The following is a 23190-nucleotide window of genomic DNA, read 5'->3' on the forward strand; positions in this document are numbered from 1 at the left end:
CCATAGTGACGTTCGAGTGCGGAGTATTTATTTTCATGTGTGTCTTTGCGCTCTTATTCGAATAGAAATGGAATGTTTTGCACTCGGATTCAGTCAATTAGTCGCTCGACTATGTGAGTGCTTTGTTATTTTGTACCAAATTCAAATAGCAAACAGTCATGCCAAGAGAACAAAAGAGAGCGCAATGCTCGATTTCGCGTGAGCAGGCGAGAAAACGAAATGCAGCAGCGTATGTACCACGATCTGCGTTAGAGTCCTCCAAATATCGTAAATTTTATTCCGATTTTTAGATTAAATTAAATGACAAAATTCAATTTTTAACTAATTTCCTTTTTCGCTGCAGGGTTGCAAATAATGTTGCAAATAATACCATTTAAAAGTTTTTTTTAATCTGAAAATTTGTTAAAGAGTTCAATACAAAATATCCAACATCCAATTCCAAAATACACCAAACAAACTGAGCAAAAAAAGGAGCGGTGGACCCACCAGTCGTGGACATTGATAAGAGATGGATGTCGTTTGCAAATCACGCAAATAAACGTGAAAATAGGTTAAACGTATTCCAGCGCTTCTTACGATCGTAACGTTCTGGGCGCCCGGCTTTAATTTATTTATTCCGTTGCATCTCTTTATCACTGCTCATCCTATGTACCTCCGTCCTACCATTTTTCCATCTCGCACGCACACATGCACACACACACTCAATCCGCACGCTGCCAGAGATGCGTGTAGTAGTCGTGTGTGAGTTGTGGCTCGATCGTGACAGCACGAAATTGTGTAATCGATTGGGGATTACCTCAGCTCACGGTTGTGTTGTTGTTGAGAAAAAATCGCAATGCTCTCGATGGATGGCCGCAATAGGCTTTCAAGAACAGTTCAGTTGGGTCCGCTCTCATCTCCAATCAAAAATCAATCGAACTAGATTAGCTTTTACCATCGCGAGATTTGTCTACCTGAGTCACGCGATCATCTCTATTCAGTGAACGTCAGCAGAGCGTAGTAGCGTCCGCCGCCTAGTGGGGCATCGTGCAAAGCAGAGCAAACGCTCGCAATGGATGTAAGTGAGGGGGAATGAGTGAAATGAAGTGGAGACCTGAGGCCCCTCCGACCCGCGCTCCCTACAACTGAGACTAAGACTGAGCATGCGACGGTGGCATTTGAATTTGTGTCAAACCATTTTTCCCCCGCGAAATAGTAACCCCCCCCCACCACACCATTGGCAAAACACGAGCAGACGGTTTGCAGGGTTTGTTTGCCAATAAGCAAGTTCATTTTGAAGCAAATTAGCACATGTACTTTTTTGTTTGTACAAATTATGCGTGTGTCCGTGTTTTGGAATTGTTTAGTGATAATAATGATTACGAGAGTGCTATGTGCAATACTAGAGTGCTTGAGCTTGAATACCTCGCAGTCTGTTCCAGTTTCCATACTTCTACTGACTCCATTCCGTTCCTCACAAGACACGGAATATTATCTCTTCTGCTCAATTGTGGCCGTAGCTGGCGGCATAGTGCGTATGCGCAACATATTGAAATGTGAGAGTTTTTAGAATTATTCGTTAATTTTGTTCCTTCTTTTCTGCCGTTTCATTCATGCAGTTCATCGTTGCTTAGCCAGTCCAAATGTCAGCTGTTTCGCGCAACATGTACCATAAAAGCAGCACAGCGAAACGCAGAAAAAGAGCCAATCGATCAAGCCCAGGACAGAAGAAGCAACATCAACAGCCACAGCCACAGCAATTACAGCAACTACAGCAAAAGCAGCAGAGGGTACAAGAAGAAGAAGAAGCGTAACCACGCTGAGGAGAATAGAAGCAGAAGCAAGAGGACAGACAATAGAGAGTGAAATTACGGTAAGTAAAGCTTTCTCTCTCTTTTGAAAAACTCGAAACCTTTGCTAATCCTTCCTAATCCTTCCTTATAGAGAGATTCGTGAAGATAAAAGAGAATTAAGTTCAAGAAAGGACAGAAGGAAGATCGCAAAACAAAACCAAAATACGCCATGACAATCATACTCTTCCTGGTGGACACCTCGTCGTCCATGTGCCAGAAGGCGTATGTGAATGGTGTGCAAAAAACGTATCTGGACATTGCCAAGGGGGCGGTGGAAACGTTCCTCAAGTATCGGCAGCGCACCCAGGACTGCCTTGGCGATCGCTACATGCTGCTGACCTTCGAGGAGCCGCCGGCCAATGTAAAGGCCGGCTGGAAGGAAAACCATGCCACCTTCATGAACGAACTGAAGAACCTACAGAGCCACGGCCTCACCTCGATGGGTGAATCGCTGCGAAACGCCTTCGATCTGCTCAACCTGAACCGCATGCAGTCGGGCATCGATACGTACGGGCAGGGCAGGTGTCCCTTCTACCTCGAACCCTCGGTGATCATTGTGATAACGGACGGGGGCCGCTATTCCTACCGCAATGGGGTGCATCAGGAGATCATACTGCCGTTGAGCAACCAGATACCCGGCACAAAGTTCACCAAGGAGCCCTTCCGGTGGGACCAGCGACTTTTCTCGCTGGTCCTGCGCATGCCCGGCAACAAGATCGACGAACGTGTCGAAGGCAAGGTGCCGCATGACGACTCCCCCATCGAGCGGATGTGCGAGGTTACCGGCGGCCGCTCATACCGCGTGCGCAGCCACTATGTGCTCAATCAATGCATCGAGAGCCTGGTCCAGAAGGTGCAGCCGGGCGTGGTGTTGCAGTTTGAGCCGCTGCTGCCCAAGGATAATGCCAGCAGCAGCAGCAGCAGTGGGACAAACGCCGCAGGAGGAGGAGGCGGCTCGGCGACACAGCAGTCGTCGTCGGGTTCATCCTCCGCGTCGTCGTTGGAGCCCACACCGGACATTGTCTTCCAGCCAATCAAGAAGATGATCTACGTGCAAAAGCACATGACCCAGAAGACCTTCCCCATTGGGTACTGGCCGCTACCGGAACCCTATTGGCCGGACTCGAAGGCCATCACACTGCCGCCCCGCGACGCCCATCCTAAACTGAAGATCATGACGCCGGCGGTGGATGAGCCACAGCTGGTGCGCAGCTTCCCAGTGGACAAATACGAGATCGAGGGCTGCCCCCTGACGCTGCAGATTCTCAACAAGCGAGAGATGAACAAGTGCTGGCAGGTGATCGTCACCAACGGGATGCACGGCTTCGAGCTGCCTTTTGGGTACTTGAAGGCGTCGCCCACCTTCTCGCAGGTGCATCTGTACGTGCTGGCGTACAACTATCCCGCACTGCTGCCTCTGCTGCACGACCTCATCCACAAGTACAACATGAGTCCGCCCAACGATCTCATGTACAAATTCAATGCCTATGTACGTTCCATACCGCCGTACTACTGCCCCTTTCTGCGTAAGGCGCTGGTCAACATCAATGTGCCATACCAGTTGCTGCAGTTTCTGCTGCCAGAGAACGTCGACAACTATCTGTCGCCTACGATCGCCAACCAGCTGAAGCACATCAAGAACACCGCCAAGCAGGACCAGGAGAACCTCTGCATGAAGGTATACAAGCAGCTGAAGCAGGCCAAGCCCCCTTACCGCCAGGTGGAGACGGCCAAACTATGCACGGGCACGGTCCTGCGCCGGGACCTTGTGCGGCATCCCCTGCTGCGGGACACGTTCGCCAAGCTGCACGCGGAGATCGAGCCGGTGGAAAACTATACGATTGTAGTTCCGCAACTGACGCATCAGTCATCGGCCAAGACGTATCGCAATCCGTTTGATATACCACGGCGGGATCTTGTGGAGGAGATTGCCCGCATGCGGGAGACCTTCCTGCGGCCCACGCTGCTGGTGGCCAAAGATTCGGGCCACTGCCTCCCCATCTCGGAGATGGGCAACTACCAGGAATATCTCAAGAACAAGGACAATCCGCTGCGGGAGATCGAACCGACCAATGTGCGTCAGCACATGTTCGGCAACCCCTACAAGAAGGACAAGCACATGGTAATGGTGGATGAGGCGGATCTTAGCGATGTGGCGCCCATGAAGTCGCCCAATGGCAACGGTCCCGGCGGCTCGCCGCCCGGCTCTTCGGGCTCTGGGTCGTCCGGCTCCTCGTCGTCAGGGTCTTCATCGAGTGGGGGACCTGGGGGTCCCGGCATGGGCGGCGGTCCCGGCGGCATGTCTGGCCTCATGCTGGGCCCTCACTCGGGCAGCGGGTTCGGCAAGAAGCTTGATGGCACCTCGCGAGGACGCAAGCGGAAAGCGGGTCCCCTGCCTCGTGCTTTTGAGTTCCGGCGCGTCTCCACAGACTCGCGGTCATCTTGCTCTTCACCCCGCCCCTCGTCCGCGTCCGAAAGTGCCCCCAGCTCGCCTAATCCAGCGGCGGCAATAGCCTGCGATTCATCTGCGTCTCCGTCAGCGGCCAGCACGAGCTCTGGCTCCGGCTCCGGACTGACGGGATCGGGTCCCAGCTCTGTCCCGGGATCCGGTGGCCGTTCCAGTCCCAACTGCTTTGATGAGGACAGCAACAGCAGCTTCGTCAGTAGTTCCAGCAGCACGGACCTGTCGAGCGACTCGGGCTTGTCGCTGTCGACCTCGGAGCGCCTGGGAGGCATTGGCTTTGACTTTAGCGAGGAGGAGACCAACGACCAGGACACTGCCCTCAACGGCCATGTGCACAACTTCATCAATGGGATCAGCGACGAGACCAATGCAACGGACACAGAGGCCCCGCCTGGGCCCGGTCCAAGGCCCGGAGCCCCGCCACCAAGCAACATGTTGCCAGCCGCAGCCCCAGCCGCGCCTGAGCCCATTGTGACAGCCACATCTGTCCCGGTCATGGGGGCAGCAGCTGCTGCGCCACAGGCAACGGTGACCTCTACGGCATCCGGAGTGGTAGTGGCATCCACAGTGGCAGCCTCATTGGTCACTCCACCGCCACTGCCGGCCGTAAGCAGCACCAGCAATGGGGGACTGGGATTGGGATCTGGCGGTACTGGTGGCAGCAGCAGCGACCCGTCCTGCTCCTCCGCTTCGGCAAACAACTCGAGCGGAGTGCTGTACGTGCCCCTGAACGGAGTGACCACCACCCATGCGGCGTACAGCAGCAACCGAGGTGGCAGCCCCACCTGTCCGATGGGGTCCCACCTGGGCGGCCTGGGACCGGCAGGGAGTCACGGCCACAAGGGCATCTCGCTGATGTCGCTGTCCGGGGTACTGCCGATGCTCAATGGCTACACGCATCATGGAGTCAACATCTCGCCGCCCTCGCCCCTGTCTGCGGTCCCACCAGCGCCACTGGCGACTCCAAATCCGACGATCGCCATCAGCAGCAGTATCGGATCGGTATCTGGATCCTCTGGCTCCAGCTATTTTACCCACAATGACATCAATGATGCATCTGAGATCTCAAGAATACTGCAGACATGTCACAATGGGACCAGCGGCTCTTCCGGCTCCGGTTCGGGAGGAACAGGAGGAGTAGGCAGTGGTAGTGGCAGTGGCAGTGGCAGTTGCCTCAATGGCAACGGCAGTCCCGAGCCCGATGTTGGAGACGATAGCGAATCCCCGTTGTCCCTGGGGATTGGCAATAATTTTGATGCACTGAAGCGGCTGGCAGGTGGTGGCGCCGCGAGCAGTCCCCATTTGTACTGGGGCAGTGGACTTAATCATTTCATTAATAACAACAACAATAGCAGCAGCGGAGCAGCAGCTGCCACTGGGAACAGTAGCACCAACAATCACCGGAATCACAACAACAACAGCCCTATGAAAATGGAGATCAAGTCAAGTCCAAGCTGCAGCTCCTCGCCGACGCACAACAGCAACAGCAACGGAGAGGTAAGTGCCGCAGCGCTGCTCATATTGTCCGAGGAGCAGCGGGAGGCGGCGCGTAAGCACAACATTGACCTGCGGCTAAAGATCTTTCGGGATATACGGCGGCCGGGACGCGACTACAGCCAGCTTCTGGACAACTTGGGACTGGTGAAGGGCGACCACGACATGAAGTCCGATTTCGTGGAGATGTGCATTGGGGAGTCGCGCCGGTTCCGGCGGCACCGCATGGTCGGCAGCATTCAGGAGTGGTGGGAACAGCGGCAGCAATCGCAGCCGGCCATCGATCAGCAGCTGCAGCAGGATCAGTCCCAGCCGCCCCAGCAGCAGCAACAACAAGAGGCAGCCGCCGCTACCAAGAGTTAACGTTGGCTCTTTTGGAACTGCTGAGCCCAAGCGGTATTCGCCTGGGCTTGGGCGTGGTCGAGGGCGTGGCCATGGCCATGGGCGAGGCCGTGGGGCGCCATCAGTCTGTGATGTCATCAAAAGCAACAACAACAAGAAAAACATAAACAAAAACAACAAAAAAGAGAACCGTATGATAAAAATAGGAGAAAGAACAGTAAAAACCATAGACGTAAACGTTAACTTAACATTAGCAGTAATAAATAACAGTAACAGTATAAGAGAGAGTATCAGAGAGGAGAGGTAAACGATCGGCATTGAATTCTCGTCAATTTCCATTTATGTAAATAATTGCCAGAGTCCCCTCCCCGCACGTTGTAGGATTTTCATCCGGGGATATAGTGAACGCGGTTATACTGGAAATCTGAAACGCAAAACGTGTACACACGTTCATATTGGGCAATATCTCTATTTCGTAAGGACACTCTCTCGAGATCTTTCTGTGTAAGTCAGAATGAAGCGAAAGGCGAAAGCAAAGGCGACAGCGAGGTATATATTCTATAAGAAAACAATGTTGTAATTATATCGTGACGATGTAGCCTTAGCCGTAGCTTAATTACTGTACAACTCTTACAATGTTTTGCAGTGTTTTTTTTTTTTATTATATAAATATTTACATATATACACATACATATATATAATATAAAGTAATACCCTGAGCCCATTCGTACACCTAAGGCCCCCAAAGCAATTAATATAAATAGACTTATATCTCGATATAGTGCGAATAAGACAGAGAGCGAGAGAGAGAGAGAGAAGTAAAACAACGTGTAACATGTGTATAAGAGAGAGGAGAGAGGGTGCGTGAGTGTTGTAGGGAAAAGCTTTCGCTTCTTGAGCCAGAATTTGTAGCCAATTTTTTTGTTGGACCACACACCACAGCCTCCGTTCCGTGAATGCGTAAATGATTTGCTTTTTGTTTAAGCCCTTAACGCGAAGAATACTAAGCCGATGACATACCACACATACACACATACACAAACTATATGCATATGTGTATATGTATGTGTATATCCATATATATATATATAGAGTATATTGATTATATCTATATTTATTGCCCAGAATAGAAAGATCAGATCGGTTCAGAGTGTTTCATTAACAATGTAAGCTAGTTAGTTGTATTAACATGTACTTTTTGGCCTTAATTTTGATCCGATTCGATTCATTTTAAAAAAGATCTGTAATTTAATATTTTATTAAATATTATACAAATTTTTAAATGTGTGTAGTCGACAACATTAATACACACACACACAATTATTTCAAAAACTAAACAAAAAAAAGATAGCAACAAAGTAATTTTTGTTGAAGAAAATACACTTTTTGCACTATTTTTTTATGATAATCTATGATCGGATGCCGAAGAACATATAAAGTGGATGTAAAATGTGCAGATCCAAGAGCAGAAAATTAAACTAAAACCACTATAAGCTATTTAGCTAGGCGGCAGATAGCTCATCATCATTAATTGTTTAGAATTTCGAAAACTGCAGCAAGAGCAACAAAACACACACTAAACCAAACAACCAACAGCAAATCAGCAGGAACAACACGAAAACAAATAATATCAAAATGAATCAAAGAAAAATAAAAAGAGGAAGAGCATTAAATACAAAAAAAAATTAAATCATACTATGTCGGAAGCAAACTGTCGGTATATCGGGGCCCATTACCAGATGCAATTTATTTACTTTCTTTACACTTATTCCACAGCACATGCCCCCATGCCATACCATGCCATGTATGAATGAATGTCCCCTGTGCCCCTATTGTTTATATATTTTTATGCAAAATCGTAGAGTGGGAATCGCAATTTATTATAGTTCGTTTATCAAAAATCATTTCCATCGGATAATGATTGCAGGTGTCTCCAATGTTAGCTTTATGCTTCCTGCGATTTATTTTCCTTCCAGTCGACTTATCTTTTGTTGAGTTATATATATAATCATTATATACCAAATTATCAAAAACCACTGATCGTATATGGGTATTCAGGAACTGAGAAATACGTTGCCAGTATTGCTATCCCTCTTTATCTCATGCTGAAATGAATTAAGAGAATTTAATGATTCAAAGTGGTGGACACCTGTCAGTTTATTCGAAATTATACTCTAAAATTGATGTTTAAAAAAATCTTAATTTAAAAAAAAATGTTTCTAAAAGCTTTAAGCACATGTTTCATGTGCGCTACAAAGGAAAGAGTGTTCTAGAGCAATTTTAGATAAGGCAACCTAAGAGCATTGCTGTTCTGCACTTCTTATTCGGTTCTTATAGCTTCGTTTAATGTTTAAATAAAACACGTATATGTGTGCATATGTACATCGTATATGGGCATTTCCGCCACACTGTCCACATTGCCAAAATATGTACGTTAAAAGTCAATAAAAACTGATTTCCATACACTTCTGAATTTATTGAAAGTTAGCTAATTTAACAAGTGACATATAATTTCATTACCTTTGATCTATTGATCAACCTATTGAACCTATTTTTAGTTTTGCTTTCTTTTACTATTATCCCCAATAAGAAAGATGATTTTTGAACTTTTATTAGCTCGAAAAAATCTACGTTATTTAACAACGTCATATTTTGGCTAATATCTCTAAAGCCTTACTTCCGATTTCTGTATTTTTCTTTGCTGAACATAGAGCTACAAATAGAACATTGTTTTGTTTAACAAATTAGACTACTTATCTTTTTTTAATAAATGTCGTATGAATGAATCGAACCGCCATAATGGATATGCAGGTATATACAGTGGCGAGCACGTGTGGATACATGTTTATCACTTTGCACTTTAAGCGCCTGTAAAATCTTTAAAAATCAATCAATCCTTGTGATTTTTTTTTTAAAGATTCATTAATTTATTGAGAATAAAAAAAGACAACAATTTCAATTCAAAGAGATCCTTTTCCTTAAGAGATTTTAATTTGTTCAAAAAATGAGCATGTATCCACTTTTGCACGTTTCAAATTTTTTTACTTTAATAATTTTTTAAAAATATTTGTTCCAAAGGGCCTTAGTTTTTATCATATTCCGAATAAGTATTGGCATACTCTCGACTAAATTTAGTAGGTGCTGGAAAGGTATCATGCGCCACTCCGACCTCACGCGCTCTCAAAGATTCGCCCAATCCCTTTGGTGCAGACTCGTACTTTTCCAATGTTTTTTAAACAGAGCCCATCGATTTTCAATGGGATTTAGATCTGGACTATTCAGCAGGCCACTGGATTAAGTGAAAACTCGAATTATTGGGATGATTTTTCACGAATTTAGCCGTGTGCGTCGGGCTACCGTCTGGCTGGAAAGTGATCTCGGATATGGGGAAGTCACATTTCTCTATAAAATTTGACAAAATGAGTTCCTAAATACTAAGATAATATTCTTTCTTCATTACTTCATCGATTTTAACCAATTAATTAACGCTCCACCAAGTGTAGCAGCCCTACACCGTCAGGCTTCCTCGTCCATGCTTTATTGTTTCCTTGACCTGATGATTTTTTAGCTTTCCACATGAGCGGTATCAGTAGTTTTCATTTCGATCAGATTAAAAACGGTTTATTTTGGTATATCTGACCCAATTACCTTCTTAAAATTATCCCTGGTCCAGTTCCTATGCTCCTCGGTAAATATAAGATGCACAGCCCCTTTTTGTGAGAGAGGGCAGGTTTTTTCTGGCTATCTGCCGGTGTCATGCCGATCGTACGCAGAGCGTCCACTCATGGGACGTTCTCCAATTGGTTAAAATCGATGGAGTAATGAAGAAAGAATATTATCTTAGTATTTAGGAACTCATTTTGTCAAATTTTATAGAGAAATTTGACTTCCCCATATCCGAGATCACTTTCCAGCCAGACGGTAGCCCGACGCACACGGCTAAATTCGTGAAAAATCATCCCAATAATTCGAGTTTTCACTTAATCCAGTGGCCTGCTGAATAGTCCAGATCTAAATCCCATTGAAAATCGATGGGCTCTGTTTAAAAAACATTGGAAAAGTACGAGTCTGCACCAAAGGGATTGGGCGAATCTTTGAGAGCGCGTGAGGTCGGAGTGGCGCATGATACCTTTCCAGCACCTACTAAATTTAGTCGAGAGTATGCCAATACTTATTCGGAATATGATAAAAACTAAGGCCCTTTGGAACAAATATTTTTAAAAAATTATTAAAGTAAAAAAATTTGAAACGTGCAAAAGTGGATACATGCTCATTTTTTGAACAAATTAAAATCTCTTAAGGAAAAGGATCTCTTTGAATTGAAATTGTTGTCTTTTTTCATTCTCAATAACTTAATAAATCTTTAAAAAAAAAAATCACAAGGGTTGATTGATTTTTAAAGATTTTACAGGCGCTTAAAGTGAAAAGTGATAAACATGTATCCACACGTGCTCGCCACTGTACATATGTCTTATACCTTTTATCTCCGAGATTTGCCCCCTATGTCACTAAGCAAATGGGTATTGGAACAGTAGTTTTACTTAAATATGGATGCTCGTATATAGATTAAATATTATATTTTTACCGATCCATGGATCTCACTGACACCTATCGGCGATGTTGAAAAATCCTAGCAGAGCCACCTTCTGCCGGAGAAACCGATATTTACAAAAAATCGGCAGAGAGACACCTTTAGTTGGTGAGTGAATTCAATTCACACAATAATATCATTACTAAACAACCCTGTGCATCGATGAATCAAAAACTGCTGGTCTAATTATCGGTAGTTTTGTGCGATAAGCTATTTTCTGTGTCGATAATATATATGTGCTTTGGGGCGTTATCAGCATATTTTCTTCAACATAAGGTAACATAGCACTCTCCAATATGGATTTGTATTCGTCAGCGTTCATTCTGTACGTTGTCTGGAAAAGTGGACCCACGCCGAACCAGCAGAAGCAGTCCCATATCATTATACATATTGCCACATCCATGTTTGACAGTTCCTTTGGTGAAACATGGATCAAATTCCTTTCCTTTAGGACGTCGTACATTTCTTTCAGAATCATTCCCAAACAAATTTATTTTAGTTTCGTCGCTCCATAAAATGTTTCTTCACTTTTGTTCTCGAGCGCCTCCTGCCCAGTCTTTGTGATCTTTAGCTAAAAGTTTGCCTCATGGTTATATGTTTTTGGCGCATAAGTGGGATCTTTTTTGCTACTCTCCCTGAAGAAACAAGCCCATCTTGTTTTAGCCGTCCACGGATCGTTGGAGCACTAACTCCTTATCCAATTTCTTCTGCAATAGACTATGACAACTAAATTTATCTTTAAAGGCAAAAAAGACAAGAACTTACAAATTATTGACTTCATATTGACTGACACTGGACCTATTATATTGATCATCCGCAATGTGTGGTCAACTTACAATTTCGGTAAAAGCTCTGTTATCTGGCGGCGTTGTACCACAAAAAGAACGATAAAACTGATTACACTGATTTTAATCAAATTTTAAAAGTATTTATATTTTTTTATGGTTTCATTTTGTTTTTAGAATTTTTAAATATCTTTTTTCACAAACCTTATGTAAGCATCTACATGTGGTATAAGTGAAGCTGTAACAGGCCAAACACCTTACAGCTTAAGCTAACCGTCTGGAGAGTATTAAACTTTAAAATTAAAAATTGACTATTTTTTGCGGTATATTTTTTCAAAATATGTTAGGGTTTGTGTGTTTGTCTATTTCAATATTCCTAGTGCTGCACAGTTATACCTTAAATTTAATTTAAATTGATTAATCATATTAAATATCTCCTATAGCTAATTTTGAGCATTATTTTTATTATATTTAAATTTCTCCTAAACATACAACGTATTTATTTTATTTTGAGTTGTATTGTTATTTTGAGTTTAATTTAAGTAAAGTTATTTAGATGTTGAGTTAGCTTAGTTTTAAATTTTAATGTGTCTGCAGTAGTTTTTAAGCTATTCAGTAGTTGGTTCCATAGGGAACAGTGTAAAAGGTCAAACAATTTTCTTTCGAAACTAGCTTTTCTGTGTTTACGATATGCAATATTATTTGTTCTCCGTAATGAGTTAAACCGAAGCTTGTCGGATAAATATTTTTTTTTATAATTTTTTTGCACCAATTAGAATGCTCCCGAGCTGATCCGTTTTGTCAAACTTAGTGGTTATTTCTAATATTGAATATTGCTATACTATTAACTACTATCACAGTTTGCAAATAGTTTTACTCCATAGAAAAGTTTTGGTATTAGCAACTAAGAGACAAATATTTTCTGGGAGGTAAGATTGTGTCATGTTTAAATTTATTAGCAAACCATAGGTTCTACGACCTACGACTTTCATAATGTGATCGTTCCACTTAAGTATGTTTTTGAAGAATAGTGAGTGACCAAAAAAGAGTTGTTCACTTAAGTGAGCAACTGAACATGTTCCTTCCAAACTGTTCATTTTTGCTCATGTGTTCTCTACTCACTTTGGTCGCAATTTTCTTTTTATACCCGATACTCAAAATGAGTATTGGGGTATATTAGATTTGTGGTAAAAGTGGATGTGTGTAACGTCCAGAAGGAATCGTTTCCGACCCTATAAAGTATATATATTCTTGATCAGCATCAATAGCCGAGTCGATTGAGCCCTGTCTGTCTGTCCGTCCGTCCGTCCGTCCGTCTGTCCGTCTGTCCGTCTGTCCGTCCCCTTCAGCGCCTAATGCTCAAAGACTATAAGAGCTAGAGCAACGATGTTTTGGATCCAGACTTCTGTGATATGTCACTGCTCCAAAAATATTTCAAAACTTTGCCCCGCCCACTTCCGCCCCCACAAAAGGCGAAAATCTGTGGCATCCACAATTTCGACGATACGAGAAAACTAAAAACGCAGAATCGTAGAAAATGACTATATCTTCTAGAGTGCAAAATCTGAACCAGATCGTATAATTATTACAGCCAGAATCACGAAAACAATATCACTCTTTCTCGCTCTGTCTCACTCTAACACACAGGTTTCATGGTCGGTTTTGCCAATTGCAAAATATGAGTTCAAGGATCTCAGAACCCATAAAAGCCAGAGCAACCAAATTTGGTATCCACACTCCTGTGATATCGGACCTTGACCGTTTCCTGTCCAAATTTCGCCACACCCCCTTCCGCCCCCGCAAAGGACGAAAATCTGAGGCAACCACAAATCTCAGAGACTATTAAGGCTAGAGTAACCAAATTTGGTACACACACTCCTTTAAGATGTCACTATAAAACGTATATCTCAGAATTTCGCCCCACCCCCATCCGCCCCCACAAAGGACGAAAATCTGTTGCATCCACAATATTGCAGATTTGAGAAAACTAAAAACGCAGAATCATAGATAATGACCATATCTATTAGATTGCTGAATCTGGATCAGATCAGATCATTTTTATAGCCAAAAGGAACAAATCAATTTGCAGTGGCTACGCAGCGCCCGACGTCACGCTCAGACTGATTTTCTGTCTCTCTCGCACGCACTCTTTGTCGTGTCGTTAAATATTAGCGCCATCTGCCGGAGGAGAGCCATACTGACTTAGTATCGGGTATAACTGTAGAGTTGCGGTGTCCGCAGCAACTCACAACGTTCCCCCTCGTTTTAGTTATAAATGTTTGATTAAAATTGAAATGTAACGTATTTTATTTGTGTCAAAATCTGTGGTGCTTAGAGATCTGTGCATGAAAAGTGAGCAAGTGTGCAACTGAGCAATTTAAGTGAATAAGTGAGCAATATGAGTGACTTACTAAAAAAGAACAAGTGAGCATGTTCACTAAAATGAGCAATGTTTACCCATTATTGTATCCTAATATTGATATTGATATTGAGTACTGAGAGGGCTTCTGAGAAAACTATTTTGCGATTTGGCCGATAAAAGTCAATAAGTAATTTTTACGCTAGTCTGCTTCCTTTTACCTCTATTTGACTCTCATTGGTATGAGTATTTATTATATTAGTTGTCAGGTTGGACTTAACATAAATTGAAACACCCAAGCATGTCCCTCACGGTTCGATCGAAAAACTTTGTATCCGTCACAAGTAATCATAAAATCACAAACATTAGACATAACCCAAGTTGTGAACACATTAACAATGGTGCGAGTGAGATATTTACTTACGAAAGCTGTGTTCTGGTAGAGGAGAGTCTGTACATATTTAGATAAAAGCTCTTGCATACTGCTCATGCGAACATACTTATCGCTCCCAGTCTGAGTGAGCTTGAGTTTATTTTGCTTCTTCCCTTTCATCGCTTCTTTAAAAATTGTAATTAAAATAATCAGTTTTTAAAAATTAAAAAAAAAAAAACAATCCTAGGAAAATAATTCATTACACATTTCTAAAGCCCCAAATCTATCAGGAAAAGTCGGTTTAGTTCACAGTGGAAATGTGGTGTTGCACAGTGTTATATAATTTTCTATATACATATGTATTTTGCCGTCGAAATTGAGTTGAAGGTACATATATTTACGGCATATTGGTTGTAATGTCAATATTGTCAATAAAAAAAACTTTATTATATTATAGGATAATGTTATAAAAGAAAAGAGAGCAATTTGTACTTCAGAGTCAATGTCAGGCTGCTCAAAATAATAGGTACACTTCAAGTTTTGTTATGAAAAAAGTTTGTTAACTGATTATTATTATTTTTTTGTTGCCTAAATGGGGTTTATAGTTAATATCCGATGTATCCACCTTGACTTTTTGTCACCTTTATAATTATTTTTGGCGTACTTGTAATAAGCGTCTGGCAGGTGTCTCATACCTCAATTTTTGGACGCCCTCGCATAATTTTTGATTATTTGAAAATGAAAACTTAGCTAATTTTGTTTCGTAAATCTCCCCACAAGTTTTCGATTGGATTTAAGTCGGAAAAACAAAATTTTGTTTTCAACACTTAAAGTACGATAAAACTAATTATTAATGAAAAGCTTCAAGGTGTACCTATTATTATGATCAAGTGTGTATATATGTACTTATTCCAATGGATTGCATTTAAACCCTTTTCGCTCTTTCACTTTCAATTTGACGCGCACCACTCGGCTCATTTCGGTCTCTTTAAATCGGTTAAGGCTCTCTTTTTCGCTCTCTTTGAATCGGGTATGAATCGGTAGCAACAATGAGTCCCATTCCATACTTTAAATTATGTACTTTAATTAATGTACTTGGATCGACATATGGTGATGATTGGAACTGCATTTCCCAACCATTGAAAAGGTGAACCCACCGGGAAATGTACGTGATGTCCATATTCAGAAGCTGGTGCAGATTCAGAAGGTTGAGGCTAAGCCACTTGAATAGCGTGAATATGCCGCAACTATTGCGGAATATTATCATGACATATCCGAACATGCTGTCCGTGGCCGTTTCTGTATTCATGTTATTCAGGTACTGCCATGTTGGTCAGTTTAACGGACCCAGGAAAGACTGGTATTAAGACTTGGTTTGTTAGGTTGACCGCCGGTGGCGTGCATCCTTAAGAGGGGATGAACAGCCGGACAGAGGTCGCCCCCCTCCCCTCGGAGAAGGATAGCTCAAATTCGACCTGGAGACGAGACGAATCTGGATGGCAACAAGTGTCAGGTACTGGATGGCAGATAGGACTATGTGTACTGGACCGACTAGAGCTCAGCACCGGCGACATTGATCAAGATGGGTGAAATCCCACAAAGCTGGAAAATGCTAATTGGCATTTAAAACGGCTGGCCCATCAGCCATTATGTTGTCTGCTAGGGCCATATCCACAGTTCTTTTCAGGACGATACTTAAGACCGCGATTATTTGTTTGAGCCCAGTTCGAAACGGGCACCATCAATCGAAAGTGCTTGAGCTATGGTCATCACACGCATATAAATGAAACGGAAAAGGTTCCGTCCATTTTAAAGCCAGCTATTGTCAGCACTTTCCAGCGTGGAGGTGATACGGTACTCATCGAAGATGAGTATAAATGGCTGTAAAGACTGTAAGGTACGAAAGTAGGTATATTTCCCACGCTTGAACTCTTCGACGTGCCCATCTCGCTCTATGTACCGAATGGCAATTCTTATCAAGCTGGGGCTAGACATTGTGCGGCTGTAGCAAGGGAATTGAATTAGCAGGATCTGAAATGGAAATCCGGTCTATTTAATATAAAACGATAATATAATATCACGGAACGGTCGAAAACGGACTTAGAAATGATAAAACTCCGAGAGCGATGTGTGAAGTCTCGCTAAATGCTCGAAGACGGACTCAGAAAAGAGCATTTACCGGACAAAAATCGAGACGGACTTAAAAACGAGCAACGAGAATTAATATAGAATACATCGAAATCAGTCTTTTAACTACCTTAAAAGTAATACAAACGAGGGGGAACGTTGTGAGTTGCTGCGTACACAGCAACTCTACAGTTAAACCCGATACTTAGTCAGTATGGCTCTCTTCCGGCAGACGCCGCTAATATTAAGCGACACGACAAAGAGTGCGTGCGAGAGAGACAGAAAATCAGTCTGAGCGTGACGTCGGGCGCTGCGTAGCCAGTGCAAATTGATTTATTCCTTTTGGCTATAAAAATGATCTGATCTGATCCAGATTCAGCAATCTGATAGATATGGTCATTATCTATGATTCTGCGTTTTTAGTATTCTCGTATCTTCAATACTGTGGATGCAACAGTTCTTCGTCCTTTGTGGGGGCGGAAGGGGTGGGGCGAAATTTTGAGATATACGTTTTATAGTGAGATCTACAGGAGTGCGGATACTAAATTTGGTTACTCTAGCCTTAATAGTCTCTGAGATTTGTGAATATCCCCAGATTTGCATCCTTTGCGGGGGCGGAAGGGGGTGTGGCGAAATTTTGAAACAAACTCGTCTCGGTCTGATATATTAGGAGTGTGGATACCAAATTTGGTTGCTCTAGCTTTTATAGTCTCTGAGATCTAGGCGCTAATGTTTTACTCTAAGCAAAGCCGCCTATGCTACGTGTGTGTTAGAGAGAGACAGGGCGAGAAAAAATGAAATTGTTTTCTTGATGCTGGCTATAATAATAATACGATCCAATTCAGATTCTGTAGTCTAAAAGATATGGTCATTCTCTACGATTCTGCGTTTTGGTTTTATCGTATCTTTAAGAATGTGGATGCCACAGATTTTCGTCCTTTGTGGGGGCGGAAGTGGGCGGGTCGAAGTTTTGAAATATTTTTGTAGCAGTGACATATCAAAGAAGTCTGGATCCAAAACATCGTTGCTCTAGCTCTTATAGTCTTTGAGCACTAGGCGCTGAAGGGGACGGACAGACGGACAGACGGACGGACGGACAGACAGACAGGGCTCAATCGACTCGGCTATTGATGCTGATCAAGAATATATATACTTTATGGGGTCGGAAACGATTCCTTCTGGAGGTTACACACATCCACTTTTACCACAAATCTAATATACCCCAATAGTCATTTTGAGTATCGGGTATAAAAAGTGTTCATCAACCTATGACGGATATTTCATAAAGGTTTAAACCTTGGAAATGTTTTCAATTTTACATATTTAAATGTGTATAACTGGTAATTAATTTAATGTGTTGCTTGAGATTTGATAGCCAAATAAAACACAAAACTTTCTTCAAACTTAATCCAACCATTCTTTCAATTGACATTTAATGGCGGTTTCATCGCCGCAGCCGGAGCAGTTCTGGTCTGGTCCGAGTGTGGGCCGTGTTTATACAGGCCGTCCCCACATTATACGGTTTTATTGCCATTAAAATATGTGTCAATGAGGCGTAAAGATAATGTCTTCGTCTGCTGATACAGTAGGTTAGGTTAGGTTAAGGCGGTAGCCGGGAGGGGGGGATGTGAGTCTCCCGCCCCCTAGCTCACTTGGACCTATTAAAGGTCCGTTGTGTTGCCGCATGGGCATGTGCCCCTTCTCGTTTCCTGAACCGTGAGAGCAGACTACTGCAGGTTAAGGGTCCCATCCGGAGGCTTGGATGTATTTGGACAAGGTCCCTGGTTTGATTTCGGACAGGTCCGAAATGTCCGTGAGAATACGAAGACGACGATTTCCAAGGGCTGGGCAGTGGCAGAAGAAGTGGGGGACCGATTCTTCCTCCTCCTCGTCGCGACAACTCCTGCAGAAGTCGTTATGAGGGATTGACAGTCTGGAATCATGAGTGCCGATCTGCAAGGGTCCCGTAATGGCTCGAGTAACTGCAAAGCACTGTGCTCTGCTGAGTCTATACAGCTCTGCTGAGCGCTTCTTCGATCGATATGGCCATATCAATCTTGAGACTTTACAGGAAACGGTCTACTGCAACCTCCAATTGGCATTTTGCTCGAAAAATTCGTGCGTGAGGAGCCTGCACGTAGCCAAAGGCATCACCACTTGATCCCTATCCGATAGGAGAGGAATCGTAGTACCCTGCCTGGCTAGCTCGTCGGCGGCGTCGTTCCCCTCGATGTCCCTGTGGCCGGGGACCCATATAAGGAAGAGATCTAACTGCTCTGCGATCTCGTGCAGAGACCTGCGGCAGTCATTTACAGTCGCTGAGTTCGACGATATTGAGCATAGAGCTTTAATAGCCGCTTGGCTGTCCGAGAAGACGCACACTAAGTGCGTATCTAGGAGTAGTTTGGAGACGATCGAAATGGCCTCCTTGATGGCTTCAACCTCCGCTTGGAACACACTACAGTGATCCGGGAGCCTGAAGCAATGACTGATGTTCAGCTCGCTGCAGTAGACTCCGCCTCCCACGCGGCCGTCTAGCTTTGAGCCATTAGTGTAGAAGTGGACCGCATTTGCAGGTCCTGGTTTGCCCATCTCCCAGTCCTCCCTAGATGGGATTGATACCTGGAAGGGCGTCGAGAGGTGATCAATGGGGATACAGTAATCTGTCCTCTCTGGTAATTGCGGGAGTCTCATCAGGATTCCCGAGCGCCCAACCGCGGATGCTTTCCACAGTCTGGCTTCTCTCATTCGGAGGGCGGAAAGTGTTGCCACCTTCTTTCCCATGAGATCCACAGGGAGGAGGTCCAGCACAGTATCCAGGGCTTCCCCTGGAGTAGTGCGTAGCCCGCCAGTTATGCATAGCTCTGCCATGCGTTGAACTCTGCTGAGTTTATTGAGGCCTGTCCTTCTGTCCAAGGCTGGCCACCATACCACCACTCCATAGAGCATGATCGGTCGTATGATGGCGGTGTAAAGCCACCGAACTATATAGGGGGCCCATTTTAGTCCGATGGCTTTCCAGCAAGTATAGAGGGCCACTGTGGCCTTCTTTACTCTGTCCTCTATGCTCAATTTCCAGTCGAGCTTTCTATCGAGGATTAGGCCAAGATAATTGGCGTTGTTGCTGAAAACTAGCGCTTCCCCACATAGTCTAGGGGGAATCATACCGGATCTTTGTACTTCCTAGTGAAAAGCACCAGTTCCGTTTGGGACGGGTTGACGCCTAACCCGCATTTGTCTGCTCATTTCCACATTTTCGTGAGAGTACTTTTCATGCACTCACACAACGTCTGCGGAAATTTTCCGGAGAGTGCTATAGCAACATCGTCCGCATACGCCACCACACGGCAGCCGCCCCCCTCTATCTCCCGCAGCAGTGTGTTCACTGCCACGTTCCATAGGAGGGGCGGGAGGACTCCGCCCTGCGGTGTAGCTCTACTGACAAATCTGGTGCACGTTGACGTCCCCAGTGATGCCTCAACCGTCCTGCATTGTAGCATCTGATCGATCAGGCTCACCGTCCTGGAGTCAACCCCCAGATCCGCACAGTGCCCCCGTGATGGCGGTCGGAAGGATGTTGTTAAAGGCGCCTTCTATGTCGAGGAAGGCTACTAGGGTGTACTCCTTAAAGTTAAGGGACGCTTCGATGATCGATGTGTTCGAGTATAGGGCCGTTTCGGTGGATCTTGCCTTCCGATAGGCATGCTGGGAGTCTGAGATCAGACTGGATGGAATACACGCCGTGAGATGCAGCCCCAGGAGCCGTTCCATCGCCTTTAGAAGAAAATCTTGGGGATCCTGAAATCTTTTGGGGCAGTGTGCGAGGGCTTGCCTGCCTTGGGTATGAATACAACTTTGGTCTGAAGCCAGGTGTCAGGAATGCACCCGTGGGAGAAAATTCCCTCGTAAATTATTTTCAGCCAATTAATGGCTCTATGTCCCACGTGAATCAGTTGGGCCGGGAAAATGCAGTCTGGCCCCGGTAACTTGTAAGGTTTAAAGCTTCTGATCGCCCAGGAAACGTTCTCCTGGCTTAGCAGGCTCAGGATGGCATTTGAGACGACAGAAGGAGCCGCGAAGTAGTTGGGTCTGTTTTCATCGCAGCCAGGGAAGTGAGTATTTAGGAGAAGATTTAGCGACTCATCGCTGGACGTAGTCCACGACTGGTCGGTGTTCTTCAAGTAGCCCAGGGTGTGTGTTGTCTTCGAGAGAACTCTGCACAAGCGCGAGGCTTCTGAGTTACTCTCGATTTCGCTGCAGAACTTACGCCAGGAGGCGCGTTTGGCTTTTCTAAGTTCTTTGTTGTAGGTTGACAGACTGGCCTTGTATTCGGCCCAGTTTTGCTCAACGTTCTCAGCCTTAGCTTTATTGAAGAGTCTCCGGTAGGCTTTCCGGAGTTCACCCAGTTTCGGATTCCACCATTCAGGTTTCCTCCGGCCTCTGTTCTTGTCAGAGGGGCATGCTTTGTCGAGCGCCTTATTGCAGGCGTCGGTAAAGATCTTAAGAAGACGGGTCGTGGCCTCCGTGGAGAACTCCTCCTCAGATGGGGGCTCAGGGAGAACACGACAGAGGTTATCAGAGTACCGAGTCCAGTTTGTCCGCCTGATGTTCCGGAATCGAACTGTCTTCGGTACTGAGAAGGAGAAAACAGTTTCCACGTACCTGTGGTCCGAGATGTAGTGCTTTTCCAGGACCCTCCAGGATACAATGTTACTCTGTATCTCATGAGAGGCAAGCGTGAGGTCCAGGACCTCCTTCCGGTTTTAATAATAAAGGTGGGATCACTACCCCGGCTTAATAAGCCCATCTGAGTGGTCAGTAAGTAACTAAAAAGGTACTCACCCCTTTCGTTTGTGTCAGTGCTTCCCCACTGACAGTGATGTGCATTGGCGTCGCACCCCACAATTAGGTCAAATTTCTTGGTCGAACAGTATGCGGAGCAGATCCTCAGTGAGCGCTCCTGGCCTTCGAGGCTCACTGCGGTGTGGTCTTCATTGCTGAAATTTGGGAGCAAAAATAAGTGTAACTCTCTTTTTGCAAGAATGAAGGTACGAATTTTACCTGCGGTTTCAGCTACGTATAGCTTGTAGTCAAAAGTCCTCAGACCGGAGACCCTGTTTCCGAGGATCCAGGGCTCCTGAATGAGGACTATGTCGGCTCCACCCTTGGCCAGGTGGAGCAGTAGAGCAGCGCATGCTGCCTTACAATGGTGGAGGTTTATCTGCAGGAGCGTCAACGACATTCCTGAGGCTCGCCTCCACCATTGTTGCTTCTAGATCGCTGTCAGGTGACTCCGGCTCCTCCCCGACAACGATGTGGCTGAGACCTCTGGCTAGGTCGCTTTCGTCGAACGCGTAGTCGTCCAGGACGTCGTCCGACATCATGGACGCCGCATCCGACGCCGGGTTGTCTTCCTCGCACGAGGCCCCCTCTTTCGGGATCTCTGGCAGCTCCGGGTCTGGCTCGACCTCCGCTTGCCTGCCCTTGCGATCCGACTTATAGGTGGATATGGTGTGGACCTTTTTGTACCCGTAGTCGAACACACCGTCCGTCTTAGCGAGGGGCTCTAGCGACTCCTCATTTAGGACGAGGATAATCTGGCGCCTCTGCCCCTGGATGTCCTCTACCTTGGCCACCTTCCAATCGGCTGAGGGAAGGTGGGGGTTGCAGACCTGCAGTAGCCTGAGGATTTTCTCAGGTTCTGCAGGTTTAGCCGAGACCCATGCTCTGGCGCTTGGACGGCTGGGAACGGCCGCAGAGCGAGCGTCTTGGCAGGCGATGGCCTTTACCTTGCCTTGATGCCACCCTGCGTCCTCACACTTTGGCGGTGGTCCGCCGTTCTCCTCCAGTTCCTGTAGGAACCGGTCCTGGAGCTCGATCTCCACCAGGTGCCACTTATCGCGAAGGACATGGTCGTCCTCGGCGCCCCTGTCCAGGACACCGATCAGGGTCTTGCCCCTCGCCACCTCAGCGAACGACCCGCTTGGCGTGCTGGGCTTGGCCTGGCTGATTAGCGGGGGTCCTCCGCTGAGCGTTGCCGCTTGTTGGGGGTCTTGGCTGCGCCCTTTCCGGCTTTGGCTGGCTGGAATAGTGCCAGGATTGAGGAGGCCCACAGCCTCTGTTCCTTTCCTTCTGCCGACGCCCTGAAGTTCGGGTCCTCGTTGGACAGGATGAAAGCCGCTCGTCTCCTGTCCTGGTAAGACGGCTTTCCTCCCCGTGGTGCAGAGACGCTGCTCGCTGGGGCTCCCATGGGTTCCTCGGATGCGCACCCCGGTATCCGATTCGCCCTTGGAGCCACCCGAATTGGAAGGACCCGATTGGCTTTTCGGGCCCCCCGTCGCTGCGGCTGCTGCCTGAAGACGGTGGACCGACTCAGTCTCCTTCCCCGTCTTCTTTGGACCTGGCGCTTTTCCCAGGCGCTGGTGCAGAGGGATTGGCTTGTCCCTCCGTTACTTTAAGAGGAGTACCGAGCTCCTTTGCGGTGTTTCTGTTTTTATACCCGATACTCAAAATGAGTATTGGGGTATATTAGATTTGTGGTAAAAGTGGATGTGTGTAACGTCCAGAAGGAATCGTTTCCGACCCCATAAAGTATATATATTCTTGATCAGCATCAATAGCCGAGTCGATTGAGCCATGTCTGTCTGTCCGTCTGTCCGTCCGTCCGTCTGTCCGTCTGTCCGTCCCCTTCAGCGCCTAATGCTCAAAGACTATAAGAGCTAGAGCAACGATGTTTTGGATCCAGACTTCTGTGATATGTCACTGCTACAAAAATATTTCAAAACTTTTCCCCGCCCACTTCCGCCCCCACAAAGGGCGAAAA

The 23190-nt window shown here is 45.5% G+C and overlaps 1 protein-coding gene across 1 annotated transcript; it reads left to right on the top strand.

Annotated features, from left to right (window-relative positions):
* Nucleotides 1–1768: 1768 nt before the first annotated feature.
* LOC6596882 (integrator complex subunit 6) lies at nt 1769–6909 on the top strand. The gene is made up of 2 exons (XM_026990014.1): nt 1769–1852; nt 1924–6909. Exon 2 carries the CDS (start codon nt 2002–2004, stop codon nt 6151–6153), a length of 4152 nt encoding a protein of 1383 aa, XP_026845815.1. The 5' UTR covers nt 1769–1852; nt 1924–2001; the 3' UTR covers nt 6154–6909.
* The last annotated feature ends 16281 nt before the right edge of the window (nt 6910–23190 follow it).

The sequence above is a fragment of the Drosophila persimilis genome, unplaced genomic scaffold (assembly GCF_003286085.1).
Source record: "Drosophila persimilis strain 14011-0111.01,24,50 unplaced genomic scaffold, DperRS2 tig00000520-arrow-pilon, whole genome shotgun sequence".
NCBI lineage: Eukaryota > Metazoa > Arthropoda > Insecta > Diptera > Drosophilidae > Drosophila > Drosophila persimilis.

Bases quoted from the DNA above. Each gene is read 5' to 3' on its own strand.
- LOC6596882 (XM_026990014.1), top strand. From the start codon at position 2,002: ATGACAATCATACTCTTCCTGGTGGACACCTCGTCGTCCATGTGCCAG.